The sequence below is a fragment of the Pomacea canaliculata genome, linkage group LG11, assembly GCF_003073045.1.
Source record: "Pomacea canaliculata isolate SZHN2017 linkage group LG11, ASM307304v1, whole genome shotgun sequence".
Lineage (NCBI taxonomy): Eukaryota > Metazoa > Mollusca > Gastropoda > Architaenioglossa > Ampullariidae > Pomacea > Pomacea canaliculata.
In genome coordinates this window covers 17,393,817-17,409,599 of record NC_037600.1, presented here as the reverse complement: position 1 = coordinate 17,409,599, position 15,783 = coordinate 17,393,817, and the positions used below count along the sequence as shown (strand labels likewise).

The 15,783-nt window shown below is 43.1% G+C and overlaps 1 protein-coding gene and 1 long non-coding RNA gene across 10 annotated transcripts in view; one reads left to right on the top strand and one right to left on the bottom strand.

Annotated features, from left to right (window-relative positions):
- Positions 1 to 15,783, top strand: part of LOC112575951 (nuclear receptor subfamily 5 group A member 2-like) — a 74,197-nt gene that overhangs the window by 27,721 nt on the left and 30,693 nt on the right. For 2 of the 3 annotated variants that reach the window (XM_025258113.1, XM_025258111.1), the window contains exon 2: positions 7,048 to 7,158. In XM_025258113.1, coding sequence (XP_025113898.1) covers positions 7,048 to 7,158 — 111 coding nt within the window. Of the gene's footprint in view, positions 1 to 2,541; positions 2,919 to 7,047; positions 7,159 to 15,783 lie in introns of those variants that run through there. The other variant, XM_025258115.1, reaches the window with a different exon arrangement.
- LOC112575962 overlaps positions 1 to 15,783 on the bottom strand; it is a 32,794-nt gene that overhangs the window by 8,492 nt on the left and 8,519 nt on the right. For 2 of the 7 annotated variants that reach the window (XR_003101708.1, XR_003101706.1), the window contains exon 1: positions 2,789 to 2,841. The exons of 2 other annotated variants lie outside the window; for them this stretch is intronic. This is a non-coding gene — a long non-coding RNA (uncharacterized LOC112575962). Of the gene's footprint in view, positions 1 to 2,788; positions 2,875 to 15,783 lie in introns of those variants that run through there. 3 more of the 7 variants (XR_003101707.1, XR_003101709.1, XR_003101710.1) reach the window with 3 other exon arrangements.

Sequence of the window (15,783 nt, the reverse complement as noted above, 5' to 3'; positions counted from 1 at the left end):
ACATGCACAACACAGTTGCTATAAGGTCTTTGCTGGCATTCAGTATTTTAGTCTGTCTCTCAGTCTCTTTGAGTAGTTACATTTTTTCTGTGGTCTAGGTGACTAAAGCCTTTTAAGCCATAGGAAAAAAAAAAGATTGTTCCACAAAATGAAGTTATTCTCACTATGCAATATCGTGTGTTAAATTTCGCTTTAAGCAAGCAACTTCGTATAGTACCTACATCAGGAATATAGGATTCCTGGTTTCTGCCTCACTAATACAGGAGTGCAGTTCGTGCCTTCCAAACCTCTTACATGACATGTGATGGGGAGAGGGGTGGGTGGGTAGAGAATATTATGTTCCTGGTATCCTTGCGACTGTAAAACAGAAAGCTAAATATACACAAGCATGTCCCTCTCCTTTCCTTGTCTGCACAAACATCACTTTTTATGACTGCGCACGTGTCTGGGCGATAAAAACTGCTTTGCTGGCGGGACAGCCGTGACTGTCCAGAGAGATCCCTCCTTACTGTCCCCCGCCTACCTGTCTTGACAGGTGTCTTCAGGTAAGGGAGACAATGCCTATCCCTGGGCTGACGGTTTATGCGCTCTTCGGTCCGAGACAAGCTAGTCCCATGCATTGTGACCTACTTGCGCTGTATTGTTTACACTTATACGTGTGCGTATCCGTGTGTATGTGGGTCTGAGAGTGTGTGTGTCTGTGTGGACGCGTCTATATTATGTGTCTGTTTAACCTTCCTTCGGCATATTACTGTAAGCCTTTTTCTCGCTCATTTACTAATAGGTCATTAATTATATCTCCGAACATGTCTCTTTTAACAAACGTCTCATATTAGCTATGAATTGTTCAATTGAGAGGTCTTGGTGTGAGGTTAGTAAGTGTGATTTACTGTCAAATTCTGACTCGAATATTTGATCTACCGTCGTATACTAAGTTCTAACTGGAATTCTTCTCTGCAGACTGCCTTTACTCATTAGAAACCGTTTAATCACATCGGTAATAAAAGTTGCGCAAACTAGAATATAACTTCCATTAATGATATTCTCATTTATAACTCATTTATAACGTTATAACCTGCCTTTTAGGCTCCCGGGTGCTTAGATAGCCTTTGACCTCTCGAGTCTTAGTGATCTGTACCACGCGACGTACGACTAGTCACGTATTTCTAACCATGTAGCTCTCGTCATGTAGGTGTAATCACGTAGGTCTAGACTTGTACCTCTAGTCATATAGCTCTCGCTATGTAACTGTAGTCATGGTGATTTACTCTGTTATGCAATATGGTCTAGCCAGTAAGGTCTTATGAAGTAGTTGTACTTTAAGTGCAATGCCATATAACGTAGGTTCGCAGAGAAAATTCGGCAGCGACTCGACTGTGGGAAAACAAACGAATCAACATGAGCACATAGATAATAGTATTACCATAACAGAATTGCACACTGCTACCCAGATACAAAAACACATATTAATTTATATTATATCCGAAAAAATATTTTGAAAATATTTAATGAATAGTTCCTGGCGTTCGAACGATTACTGAACGGTAGGTTACGTTAACGGCTCAGTCACAATCTTCAGCAGTATGAATGTCTCACTGCCTTACAACACGATGGTCGAAAGAGTTTTATGGAGGATGGAAAATAGATTGCTATCTGCTAGAAAACTTTGGTCCCACACACACAAGCACCCGCACAAATACTCCATATAATCTCATACTTTTCTTTTCAAATGTATCTCACGTATTAGTGCATGTCAGCAGGTTGATTGCTCAAGCGCCGACAGTGACTCTTATTCTATCAGTGACGCAACACTACTGACTTATCCTTGTATACAGCACTTTGTCCTCACGAGGTTTTCTCCAACTTGCTAACCCCGCACACGCTATGGTGCACTTACTACCAAGTCAGTATGACCTGTATATTTTTTTAATCACTGAATTCTTCAAAAGTGTCACCACTTCGACTGTGTTTCAAAATTCACAATAAGGTACCTCCCTCTCTCTCTCGCACACACACACACACACCCACACACACACGTGCACCGCCTACTTCCTGTCGTTGTCGTCTGCTGTCGTGTTTTTGTTCGAACGAATCTGGCACCTGTGTCTGAAGTTTGTGGAGGCGTTCTCCACACCAGGAGTACAGGTCTGTGCCCACGCCACATGACGGCAAGAACAAGACGCACAACGCTGGCAACCCCAGTGACGTCATGGTCGCGCGTGTAGTCAGTTACGCGTGACCCGGACTGGAATGTGCGGCAGGACGCGGCGGGCGGCACGGTGCAGGCTTGTAGTGAGCGGCAAGGCTGAGAGCAGGATCCTCACACCGCGCGCGAACACGCCCTCCTGGATGTGTGGCCAACAGCTGCCGTGAGTGGGGGCCAGCCAATAGGAACAGTAGTGAGAAATGCACTCTCAACGGCGACTTCATACAGGTGGCCTACATAACTAATCACCCTTTTCCCCCTACCCCACCCCAACCCACCTTTCTCCCTCCAAAATGCGCGCGTGCGTGGTGTGTTTGTGTGTATGTGCGCGCGCGTGTGTGTACGCGTGCATACACACAAAGACGCATGCGCGCGCCACTCATCCGACACCCACAGGTAGACAGGAAAAGTGGGTGGGGAAATTTCTGGCCCTCTGACAGCTTCCATTAGTCCCAGCATCGATCCCCGCGGCCGGCGCCGTACGGGAGAGGAACTGTGATTCCTCGCAGGTAAAACTGACGCCAAGCAACACCGGGCAAGCAAAGGAGCACTGGTTTAAAGAGAGTTGTAAAATTCACTTACTTGCAGTGCCAGTCAGCTATACCCTGTGCACGCACCCTTTCCCCGACTGCTCCTCTGCTGTCTACCCGCTGTGTCTGGTCTCCCTTGCGGAAGTTCCCTATGATTGTCTCCCCTGGTTACCTACACGAAGGTATGTTGGTATGGTGGCGAAATTAACTGCGCTTGCAGCAGCAACTTGGAGCTTTTAAACTTTTATGAAGAAAACTCCCTCACCATAGACTGTATTATAATAGGATGTGTTATTTCAAGTTTTAAATATAATATTTGCTGATTGATTAGGAGATTGGTGATAAGAAAAATCAAAATTTAAAACGGCTTTTAAAGACTTGTGAGATACGTTTGGAAAGAAACGTTTTTGAAATAAAACAGAGCATGGTTTTAGCAGAAAATAAGTTCAAATTATTTGCGACACAATTATTTGCCCGGAGACTTATTATGTACTGATGGAACTGTGGGGTGTTCGCTATTTTAAGCATTCTTCCTTGGTAAGGCATAACTCAAATTATCTACGAGATATCAATTGACGTACATTTTTCTCTACAGACGTATAAACTGCATAAAATCCATCCACTTGACATTTTGCGGTACTCGATGCTACTTTATTTCTCGTAAATACAACCAAGAGACAACATGAACCTTTGTCTATAACTCTATTAATAAATTTATTCTGCTGTCAAACCGCCGTTCTTCGATAAGGTTTAAGTTGCTAATGGACCGTGTCATAGACCTCACCTTCTAGCTGGGGCATTGCATGGAACATGGAGCAGGCCCCTGAAACCTGTGCAACGGCATGCTTTTATTTAAATTTTTTTTTTCAGAATGTAGTGCTTTCCTCTGCATTCTCACTTAATACATTCTGACAACAAACACTGTCCTCTAGTAAAGGAAGGCACAAGGTTGCAGTCACGAACCTCAGGCGCTCCGTCATCAGCGTCACGTTGAGCCCTGGAATCTGAGCCTCAGTAGTACTAGAAACACATAGGGCTCATGGAAACCTGCATCATCTACTGTCACATGTCACCATCACTGTCACATACATTAGTGTCTAGAGATGTGGAGGGCCAGGCTGCTGTAGACTTTCCAGACTTGCTAAACTCTGCTGTTTCGCGAACAATTATATGCAGCACCGATAAAACAGTTTGGCAGGACAACTTGCAGGTGATCTGGAAGATTCAGCCAGTGAACAAACAATATAAATAATTATGTTATCTGGATGTGATTCGGGAGCGTAGAGAAACTTTAGTTTATGTTCGTTAGTTTGCTCTATATATAATTCAGAAATAACGGCAACAGTTTATGTATATTTCCTCATTTTGCAAGGCTTCAGTTTTTGTTGTTGATGTTTGAGCTTTGTGCATGTTTTATTGATAGCCTTTTTTTTATAAAATCAAAAAATGTAAGCAGCTACTACTTCCTTGCTCAGCTGACTGGAAACAATGTAGCCTTTGTTATCTATGTCATAGTTTTCTTTGATTCCACCCTGCACCTCCCTTTACCAATTCAGTCGCGAAAACGACTTTTTGAAATTATTTAGTAGATATTTGTGAAGTTATGAAGGCCTTTTAAAATCTCACAAACTAGAATCGAAAGGTGAATCGCCAGCGCCATGACGAACTGACCAATGAGAAGACATGGCGTCCAACCGATGGCGGTAGTATAGAAACAGGACATCAATCAGTCAGGTAGTATGGAAACACGATGTCAGCTCACGAGGTAGCATGGAATTGTCAAGTTTAGTGGAAGCTTTTTGTAACTTCCTTGCAACTTCTTTAAAACAGCAGCGACAAAGTGATTAGCTAGCCAGTGCGATGCTGTACATGTGTTCAGCATACAGAAGCTGGTCAGCTGAGTATGACATTGTTGTATTATTATACATCTTTAACCTGTTCAGGGGTAGTTTTTTGTAGGGGGGGGGACTTTTAATTCGATCGTTAAAATATACCGATGATGTAAATGATACTGATAAAAATAATCTTTTTTAACAATATGCTTATAACATTTTGGAGTTTTTAGTGTTGTCACAGCTTTAACTACTAAGACTTCTATTTTACACCAAGCTCAGGTGCGGGATGGGACGATATAGTTAGGCCTGCTTGCTGTCAGAGGCCACATACACGGAAACATTGAATTAAGTTAGGCGCCTGTTTCTCCGAAGACTGTCGTTCGACTGCTTGTCTTTAAGTACTTCATTGCTTAGCCCTGACCTCTAAACCTGAACCTAACTCTTTCACTAACCTTAAACCTATAAATATAACCTATTATCAAGCCAGGAAACGAATGGTTGGCAGCTCTTATGGAGATATATGACAGCTTGGACCAAGGTCTTGTTTTCTGAAAGCATTTGCCCACAACTGTTATTTATGAGTAATTGCCTGCGACATTTCACAGTTTTGCACATTTAATTGTGTGCTAACTGTACAACGGATGGCGCCTTGCTTGTCAAGAAAGCTCACGTCCGTTCAGTCAACTGCGCGTCGCCGAGAAACGCTGTCTGCCCAACATCCGGCCGCGCAGTACTACAGCACTACAGCACTACAGCATTGCAGCACTAGAACACTATAGCACTTACATCACTATGGAAACAGCACTGTGGCAGTGGCGAATAGACACAATCTGTTGGAGAATCACTCTGCACAGAAATGGCGAAATTAACCATTTAGCACTCCTTTTCTGCGGAAGATATGATGGTAGAAGTCAGGAGCATGTCCAGAAGAGTGTCATTGTCCACTTAACACCATCACTGCACGCTCTGGCTCCCACTTACAGCAAGTAATGACTGTAAGCTGTCAACTCTCTGATAGGAATTCCTCACTGGCTCTTCCCCTTGCTTTTCTTACACTCCTGCTAGAAACCTTTGGTCCTCACCCGACTTCGCTACTCTGTCCATTCCAGTTACAAAGACAGTTACATACAGACAACGGGTGTTCTACTTCTAAATAATGGAGCTCTCTCCCCTACCACATTCATCACTCAGGATCAAATTCATCATTTAAGTGCTCGCTAAAGACGTATCTGTTTTTTTTTTTAAAAAGTACTTTGCTAGATTGTTATCTGCATATACCAATTATTCTGCTTAGAATGAGCTCCTTTAGAATTATTCATGAGTCAAATGTATTTCTGCTTGAATTTCTCACAATTTTTCTTATTTTCTGTGTCTTTTTTCAGTTTGATGATAATTACATGATTTAGCAACTGAATATTTGTGCAATCAACACAGCGTGTTATTTTTAGCTAGTGTTTTTTCTGTTTTATTGTTTGTTTCTATTCTATGATGCTCAGCACAGAGAGGGCTAACACTATTTTGGCTGTGGTTACACAAAATAAATTTAAAAGAGAAAATATAACCGTATTCTAATAAAGGTGGGGGTAGATTAGGGAAGATACGGTCTTCCAAAGGCTAGCTTCGCGCCTCATCCAACACAACTCTTTCATCGAGACGTCTTATAAAAAAAAACACAAACAAGTGCACACTCATAAATAAAAACACGAACTACGCACAGTTGTCAAAATGCAAGTGTATTTACAGGTGTAACACTTCAATTGTAAACACAAGCTTTAAAAAATGCTTCGAAACGGATGATGCTTATAACCGATATTTTTGTCAAGTGCCCTGCACACATATGTAAATGCTTAACTCCACATAACATTGCTCATAGACTTCCTTATAAAAGTTCACATAAATGTTGTACCGTCACATAAATACAGATCTGCTGTTTTGTCACAAATGTAGATATTACCGTCACATAAATGCACAAATGTTCTGTCGTGTGAATGTACAATTGTACTACTAAGATTATTGTGTGATTTGTGATTTCGGTACCTGAGGCTGATTGTTTTTGCGTAGCATCCAAATTGAAAGAAAGCTCGTCAACAAGAACTAAGTAACAGAAGATAAGATGCCCTAGAGGCTATCGACGGTGGGGACAGGGAGTCCATGTGACTGTTTGGACAAATCATCAAGTCGGTTTTTGATGAAGGAGGGAGGGGGTAGTTGGAAGCATTTAACTCCTTTCTAAGATGTAAATCCATTCAGTGTGTGTGTGTGTGAGAGAAAAAGAATATTTGCAGCCCACCAAACTGACTAGAGACAGATAATTGTTGCTAAGAAAAGGAAGATCACGTTTTGGAAAATTGTAAATAAACAAACTAAAACTTACAGTACATCTGCCGAAGTTCTATGATTAGAGTGTGGACATGATGCCTCATATACCCAATGGCTCACGAGAAGAGCTGATGAGTGTGTTTCATTGCGTCGCCAGGCTACAGCATGCCGGAAGTGATGGGGCACGCGGTCATGTCGGCGGGCCTGACGCTTGACGCAATTGCCTGCAAAGAAGAGGACGCCGTGGTTGTCGACTACATCCTGAAAGGTGAGAGATCGCACCACCACACATCTTGTCCTCCACCCGATTCTATCCTCATCCTCTCCCTCCCTCACTCTCTTTCTCTCTTTCTCTACATGTCTTTTGTCTCAGCGCGTGCTTTTTGTCTTTTTTGTGTTTTGTTTTGTTTTTACTGTGCATGCCTTTGTTTGGTTGATTGCATATGTATCTTGATGTTCCATGTGTGCATGCGAGTGCCTCCATGTCTCGTGTGATCGTTGCATTCGAAGACTTTTTCGGCTTCCTAAGGCCGTTCTTAACAGGGCGAAGTGCTGAAAGTCCAACCTCCAAAGTTCCAGAAAGTTCCATGGTATTGGTCAGTATATCAGCAATGTGTTTGTAAATAGATCACCTGGTACTATTAAATATATCAGCGATATATGAACAAAGGGCTATAAAGTTCCATGGTATTGTATATGAGTCAGCAATGTGTTTACAAATAAGTTATGAATCAACTGAGCATGCTGACTCAACCCGGACGTTTGCAGAAAAACGATTGGTTTTCTGTGGCCGTGATAAACAACATAGTTGAATGTTAGACATTTGCCGGTTAAGAATGGCCTTTTAATCATTTCTCCATGTGTGGAATTCACTCACGGGCTAACTTCAAGGCTGGGGGTACTCACTTCTATAATAAACAATCCGTAGTCTGTACTAAACAATCCGTTGCTGTGTATGCGGTACTGCTGATTTACGAAATAAAATGCGAGCTGAATAATCCCTATGTGCACTGCTGTTCTAAACAATCCGCTTATTGCTATACTATACTGTCCGTGTCTACAGATGGCGATAATTTGTGATTTGAGATGGCAACAGAATCCATGCTTATAGAGGGCTGATATACTTGAATGTAAGTTCTGCTATAATAGACTAATAAGGGAAGCCATATAGACATTCTAGAAAATATGGAAAAGTCTGTAAAATTATGCAATGCAACAATAGATTGTTTCACTTGTAAATGGAAGCAAGTCCGAGCGCTTCCCAAATCAACATGTATTGTTCAGGGCACATAAACAAGTCTCGCTTGCAGAAGCATTTTGGACTACAATGCGTGGCTACAGGATGGCGAAATACAGTTTCTGTATGTCATGTTTAATATGGGATGTGCTTCGACACCTGTTGCTTATCTTGGCCACAAAGCACAGCTCTGTGACACAAACATCTGCGTTACAACCTGCTGTGCACGCAGGTAATTATCTTGTATGTTCATGGTTAACAGTTTAGGGATTGAAAGATGTTTAGCAGTATTTTTCAGGAACAGCGGTGGACAGTAATTGCTATGGTTAAAAATGTTGGTCTTGATAAAAAAATATTTAAAAAAATGAAAATCCATTTATGAAGTGCGTCGATGGTCGAATGGTTGTCAACAAAGCGCTGATGTGTAATCAATGAGGCAGGATGTCTAGCCACAGTGACTAGGGGGCGACTGCATGTCCACAGAGCGATGCGAGTGCTGCGCTACTGCTAAAACTGCAGCCTCTAGTGTGCGCGCGCATGTACATAAGTATGTGTTTGGAATACTTGCATAATGTGCATGCAGGTATGTGTGTTTGTTCGTTTTAGCGTGTGTGTGTGTGTGAGCACGACAGTCAACCATCTAGCGTTCTAGCTGCACGCGATGTCAACTCTCGAGTCAGGCATTCGCTATGCAGCCCGCTAATCGCTAGCATTCGCCATACCAGTATCAGACGGCTTATCGGGGGGATGGAGATGGAGAGGCGCAGGCTGTGAGGATTGTTCACCATGCTGCTGCTGACGTCGAGGCTTTTGTCGGAAGCAAGACTGTGGTCCGTGACGTCATGCATTGATTCTGGACTTAGAAATCAAACACTGGCCGTTGGCTGGGCAAGTCCTTCTGTGCCTGTGCCAGAAACGTCACAGGAAATGACGTAATAACCTTGTGGACAGCAAGGGTCAAAGGAAGGAGAGACGACCCTCCCTTATCGAACTCGGAAGAGAAACATAAATCTTTCGTTAAACCCATGTGTTTGCTTTCACACTTATTACGAAAGATTTGTTTTCCTGCCACAACTGTTATGGAAGTTTTATATATATATATTGAAATCATGCATATTTTAAAGGACTGTGCAGTGCTTTCTTCTAAATTTAGGGTTAGTTCTTATCTTCTTTCAAGTATCACGAGGAACTCGAAGGGCTTGGTGGCTGGTGTTCCAATATGGAACAAATTTTAGGTAATCTACTTAGTGATCAACGGTCTAAGCATGCGCGCGCGCACACACACACAGCGGCTGAACATTTTAAAAATGTTTTTCTTTAAGACTCAGTCTAGCATCTACTTGGAGGAAAAGCCACTAAGTCTTAACTCAGTAAGTCCCAGCAGTTCCATCAATTCTTGGAACAACTCAAGAAGTCAGTACCGGACTCTACCATACTCAAGCAGCTCTATATTGAAGTCCTTGTATTATACGTCTCTTCATCACAGTTTGATTTGGCAATACAGTTATAAGAGTCAATGAAATTTTGAAAAAAACGCTCGAGTATGCTTTCACCTCGTTCTTTCGTTTGCCTAACGCGTTCACTCAAATGTCTGACGATTATGTCTCAGTAAGCATACCGTCTGTCTTCCGTGTTCTGAAAACTTTGAAAGCCAGAACAAGTTGATTTCGTGATTCGTCCATCTCGTAACCACTAATCAAGAGACTGAAAGTCCTAGCCTTCGTCAACTACCCTGTAAGTTGGTCCGTTGGTGTTTATCCAAGACATTTCACACAATTAAAATGTTGCTAGGGTTATCTGGATCTTTTTTCTTTGACCTTTGGGTGGTAGCGCCAGTGGTCATGAGGCCGAACATGCCTGTCGCACTCGCTCTATGTAGGCTGTTTCTCCATATCTGCCGCTCTTCGACCATCTTGCAGTGACCTACTGTCTGACGGGGACTTGCCATCTTGTACTGACCTACTATCTTTCAGAAAGAACCTATTCTTGCACGTGTGTGCGTAAAAGTGTGAGAGAAACCAAGTCGAAGAATAGAATTGCATATTTGTGCTTGCGAAAAGTAAGATGTAATAAGACAGACTTCTCTTAGGCAAACTGTAGAGGGTCTGATGAGTCCTGAACCATGACTAGTACAAGCTTTCCAAAAACTTTCATTGCAGCAGAGCTGCAACTGTGCTTAAAGTATTTCATTCTGAGACCGGGATTTTCCGGCACTGGTAATATCCAGGAAGTTTCCCAAGAGAACAGAACTGTTTGAAAGAGGCAAGTTATTGATAATACATATGATTTTGGCAAGTTGGTCAGCTCAGTTCCTTAGGATAGGTCTTACATTGTCAGGACCGGCTGCCTCTTGAATGGGCACTTTGAGAAGTAGTTGGCGCACGCGCACCTCCTCTGTAAAGACCTCAATATCCACTTTCCTCTTTTAAAACATTATTAAGAGCCTCTCCCATCTAATTTCTATCCTCTGTAAAAGCAAGGCAGTCAAAGCGACAAAAGAAAGTATTCCGATTATTTGTTCTCTTTGTTCTGTTTTAAGATCCGATTTACCACCTGTTTATCCTAGTGCCCACTCATCAGCTTAATCCCCTCTCAGACTTTCATCATGTAGTGCTTTTGAACATTTTCCTCTATTTTCTGTTTATATTTTCATTCCCCTCTTTGATGGCCCTCATGAGTTCTTTCTGCAATGCCTTTAGTGTCTCCCTATCCCCGCCTCTAGAATCCTGCTTCTTTTTGTTTAATACCCCCTTAATGTTCTGTTGCCCAGGGCTTGTTGTTGGGATAAACTCTGATTTTGCTTTTTCACAACCGCTTCTTCGCAGAAATTGATATAATCCGTTATGCAGTCAGACACATTCTAGTTGGTGGCCTCGTAGCAGTCTTGTAAAAAATGTTTAGTGCTGTTGACAGACGTCTCAGATATTCAAAGCCTGTTGTTTTAGGCTTGTACTTAGCAGTGCCACGAAAACCTGTTTGTACACACCGCCGATATGTAACGGCTAGTTATAGTTTTTGGTTTCTTTGCTTTCTTTGGTTATCTAACCATGCTTTTGCGAAATTCTGACTATACTAAGGCGCTGACATGGTGTGTTGTGCAATGAGCAAACTGGTTGTAATTATAGTTTGTTTTTAAGTGACACCTGCAGTCCGGACTCTTGTGTCTGGCATGTCTGAAGGTCTACGCACCAGTAACAAGAGACTGAGAGTGATGGCGTGGCCCGTTAGAGTGCAGTCTACTTGCAGCCAATTTCTGTTCTTCGCAGCTTTCAGCGCACTTTGCTCAGCCGCCTGCTGGACAAACTCCTGCAAAGAAAACCAACGTCAAAGTTTGAGTTCGCGTAGTGAGCCGAGTGTGAGCAAACACAGCGACGCTTGTAGAACGCGGACCGAGCGCTCGCGCATCAAAGAAACAATGTCATGACGTCAGCGGGTGTTCGCGTACGGGCCAAGCTCCTCGTCATTAGCACTCCACACTTCACCTTGACAACATTCCTAGTGGTCTCCTCTCTGCTCTCTCTCGCGCTCAGTTCGGTCACTGAAATACATGATAAACACTACCTTTCCTTAATAACTAACATCTTCCAGTAAACAAACTGATAATTAAATTTATCTCACTGAAAATGAATAATGTTGCGTCTGAAAATCTTTTGAAATGAACTGTAAAATAACCTTAAGGCAACTATTCTAAAATAAAATCCTAGCGTTTATTTATTCCAAGCTTTTATTTAATTTCCTAGCATACAGTAATTTCCTAGTGTACACTTATGTTCCTAGAATGTAGTGTACACGTATGTCATTAGCGTATACTTATATCTTTTGTATTTGTACACTTGGTCAGTACGCCATGTCCTTATTACCCCGCGTGTGACACGGGTGTCAGTCCAAGAGGTGTCACAACAGTGACAGTCAGATGACAGAAGTTAGAAAGCGAGTTCTTTAGAAGACACTTGTACCTAGCAGCAAGCTTCATTACTGTGGAGCCCCCTGGTGAGTAGAACATCTAATGGCCAGTACTGAACAAGCGCAGTCCCTTGATTCTCATTAGCAGACGAGCGTCCGCCAGCCACACCTGCATCACAAGCTTTGCACCTGGGTTCTTGCTCATGAGACAAACAACGAATAGCAGCTCTCTCTCTCTCTCTCTCTTTACAAATCTGGGGTGCTTCGATGATACACGATAACCTTCGAGTACTTCAAAGAACACTGGAACTTCTTTGAAGTTGGATGGGGCATTGGCGTATTGAAAAGCCGGTCTCCTTCAGTATGGATCTGGTTACTGAAGACAAAGTTGAACAGCAGGACTGACTTCGTACTCCGTTCTATCTCTTTTCGTTCCCTCCATCACTCCTTCTGCCCGTCCTCATCAGTCCCATCAGTGCCACAAACTACGCCCAGCACGTCGTCCAGGCTTTGTCAAGGAGACTGACTACATCATATTGTTGTTGTTGTTGTTGTTGTTGTTGTTGTTGTTGTTGTTGTTATTATTATTATTATTCGTAACTTATAAACGCTTTTGTTATAATTCTTGAAATCTACGATATATTGATCAATCTTTCTTCTCTGTATATTTTCTGTATAAGGCATAAGTCCAAAATAAAAACTTTTCACTCAAACGAAAACACTTACAAACGAAGACAACATGGTACACATTGAATAAACACACACAAGCGCTCTCTCACACTCCCACAAACACACACAGCAAAATACTGCTAAGACATAACAGCGTGCCTCTTTGTGCCTGTTTTTGAGGGTGGTGATATCTTCTGGCACGAAGGACCTCTGGTGTGCACTTCTTCGCGCAACCGGCAATATTTTGTCATTGTCTACATTATTATGAGAGTGTATTAAACCTGCATATCCATGCTTTTGTGTGTGTGTGTGTGTGTGTGTGTGTGTGTTTGCTCCATCCTTCTCTTCCTCTCATCTGTCAACTGTCTATCTAGTTTTTGTCTATAGTCGTAAGAACGAAGAAAAGAGTACCGCAATTATTAATCGGGAGTGGCAGACTTGCTGTCATGAAACGATCAAAGAGACCAGCGCGTTTGACGTTTGACTCTGAAACAGAACTCTTTGAGGCCCACGTGATTAACATAAACCATTAAGTAAAAACCTTCATTAAAAAAAACTTCATCCATAAAAATTCCTTGCACCACATGTGATTTACATTATTAAGTGTAAAACAAAACGTTATTCATAAAAGTTCGCTGGTTCACATGTGATTAATGTAAATAATTTATGCGTACAACAAAAGCCCCAGACATGAAGTCTGACCAGGGGACGGGTTCACGCATTCAAGAGAGACTATCAGAGCGAAAAGGAAAATCCACGATACTGCTGGCTGAGAATGTGAGAAGACAACTCCCATCGACTAAGTCACTTAAAGATCGAAATCATGTCGACTCACTCGCCTGGTCATACAACATTTTGTACCCTCCTGTTTTCCGAACAATCCTGGGAAACAATGGTGATGTAAACAAAATGCATGTGGGCGTGTACCTACTTTACAGTTCGTACAGTGTGTATAGTTTGTGCAGTCTTGGTTCGTGTATATAGTTCATGTTCAACTTCTCTTTGGATAAGGAAGGAGCAAACTCGACTGGGTACTGGTAGGGGGCACTGTCACCTTGAGTGCCTGAGCGGTCACTTCCAGAAGACTTCGTGTACCTGGCACGCCACCTGTCGGGCTTTATTGAAGACGACGATCCCCGACTCCGTCCTCGTTGGTTTATCCACCCTGCTAGCCACTCTCCCCAGTCCCGATGCTGCATTGACCGTATAATGTGAGATCATAACTGTCAGTTTTAACGATTAATCCGTTTTGTGGCGGCGCGCACCATGCTGGGGAGCCCCTCCGACATAGCAAGGTGGGCTTCAGCGCGTCCCCTCCACCGTAACCGAGCAACGCGAGAAACAACAGCCCGCTAAGCCCTCTCCTCGCGCTGCTTCTCGCCTCATTGCTCGCTGTGCGCGAAATAAAAGGTATCTTCTTCGCCACAAGTGCTTACCTGTGCACACACCTATCGTCAAGCCAATCTTCGTGCTCGAAGAGACTCAACTTGCAGCGGTGTACATAGTAAATTTTCCATAAATGGACCTCGATGCTCCGACTCCGATGTCCACGTCAGCCATTTTAGATATCAGCCCGCTTGTGTCCCCGTTAGTTTTTTTTTTTTTTTTTTTTTTTTTTTTTTAGGAATAAGTTCATTACCAAGCAGCAGGTCTCTCACTGTAGCTGGAAAACAATAAACTTCTCGCCCACTTTGACCCCACGACGGCCATTTCCAAAGTAATTTCGACTTCTCAAGACAAGGACATATGATACTGAAGTAACTTGATTCTCTCATTTACAGCGATAGACTGTTGGCATTATTTTTGCTGGTATTTAGTGACACCTCTCACTTTTCAAACTCCCCCTCCCCACTTCCCTCATGGACTGCGTTGCCTGCTCGTTTTATTGCTAGTCCAGTCTTGTCGCCTTTCTCAGTTCAGTCTGGCGCCGACAGTCATGCAGCCGCCGGTTCCAGAACTTAAGACCAATTACACAATGACTCTGGTGAAGCATGGAGAAATCCACATAATCTTTACAGTGTGAAATCTCGAGGATATTTTTCTAACTCCCCTTAGCAGGAAATGACAAGGAAATCGTTTCTCTCTCGCAATCGACAGCTGCTAAAAACATTTCTCGAAAAAAAAATCTTGAATTCTCTCCCCTGCTTTTAACTCACCGGCGCGTGAAGGCCAGAAGGGTGTTGGCCACGTGACATCGCGTGAGGTCCGCGTGACTGGCTGCTGCAGCGCCGCCGCTGGAGGTGCTCACGAGGGCTGTGTATTTCTCATTATCTCCTCCGGCATCACTCCACGGCTCACTTCGTCACTGGGTGCTGCTGCTGCTTGCAAAGGGAGACCGTCGCATGTGTTGTGTTGATGTCTTTAGGATTTTATTTCAATCTCGGTATCATTATCGCCCTCTGCGGTGAAGAGACTACTGACTTCATCTGCCTGCGTGCTGGTTTAATCTTTCTTTGATTTCGTGGACACCGATCTATGACTACGCTGAAATCCTCATGTGTGTCTGCGTAAGTGTGTGAGCGTGCCTGTGTGAGGGTGTGTATGTGTGCGCGTGCGCGCGATCGTGTGTCTATTTTTGTACATCTGTATCTAGATTTGCTTTAATTTTTATAAAAGATTACCTGGAACAAAATACACGAACGAAATATAGTCTGCGACTATTGCAAGGTTTGGTTAGGATCGGAAAACATTTTGTACCAAAATAAACATGAACGCACACACACAACTCGATGAGCGTGTGTTTATTCTGTGACAACGTGCGTGGGCCTGTTCGGAAGGGCGGTCCGGTGGCGTAATGGCCAGCGCCTGTCACCAATGCAGTCATGGGTTCAGCTCTCGTCTCAGGCACGCTGTTTTCTCTCTGCATGCGACATCTGTTTACAGGGTTAGCTGCCTTGATATAGCCCTAGTGGCTGACACAGCAAAACACCAGTTCTCACTACCCCCACCACTTCCCCAATGCTTGGAATGCGAGATGAGTAGCTTGCCGAGGTCATGCAATGTGACATCCAGAGTCGTGAAGTCTGAAGTCGCCAACATCTTCCCCGAAGTTTCGTTAGAGAAGACGGGTGCACATAACAGTGA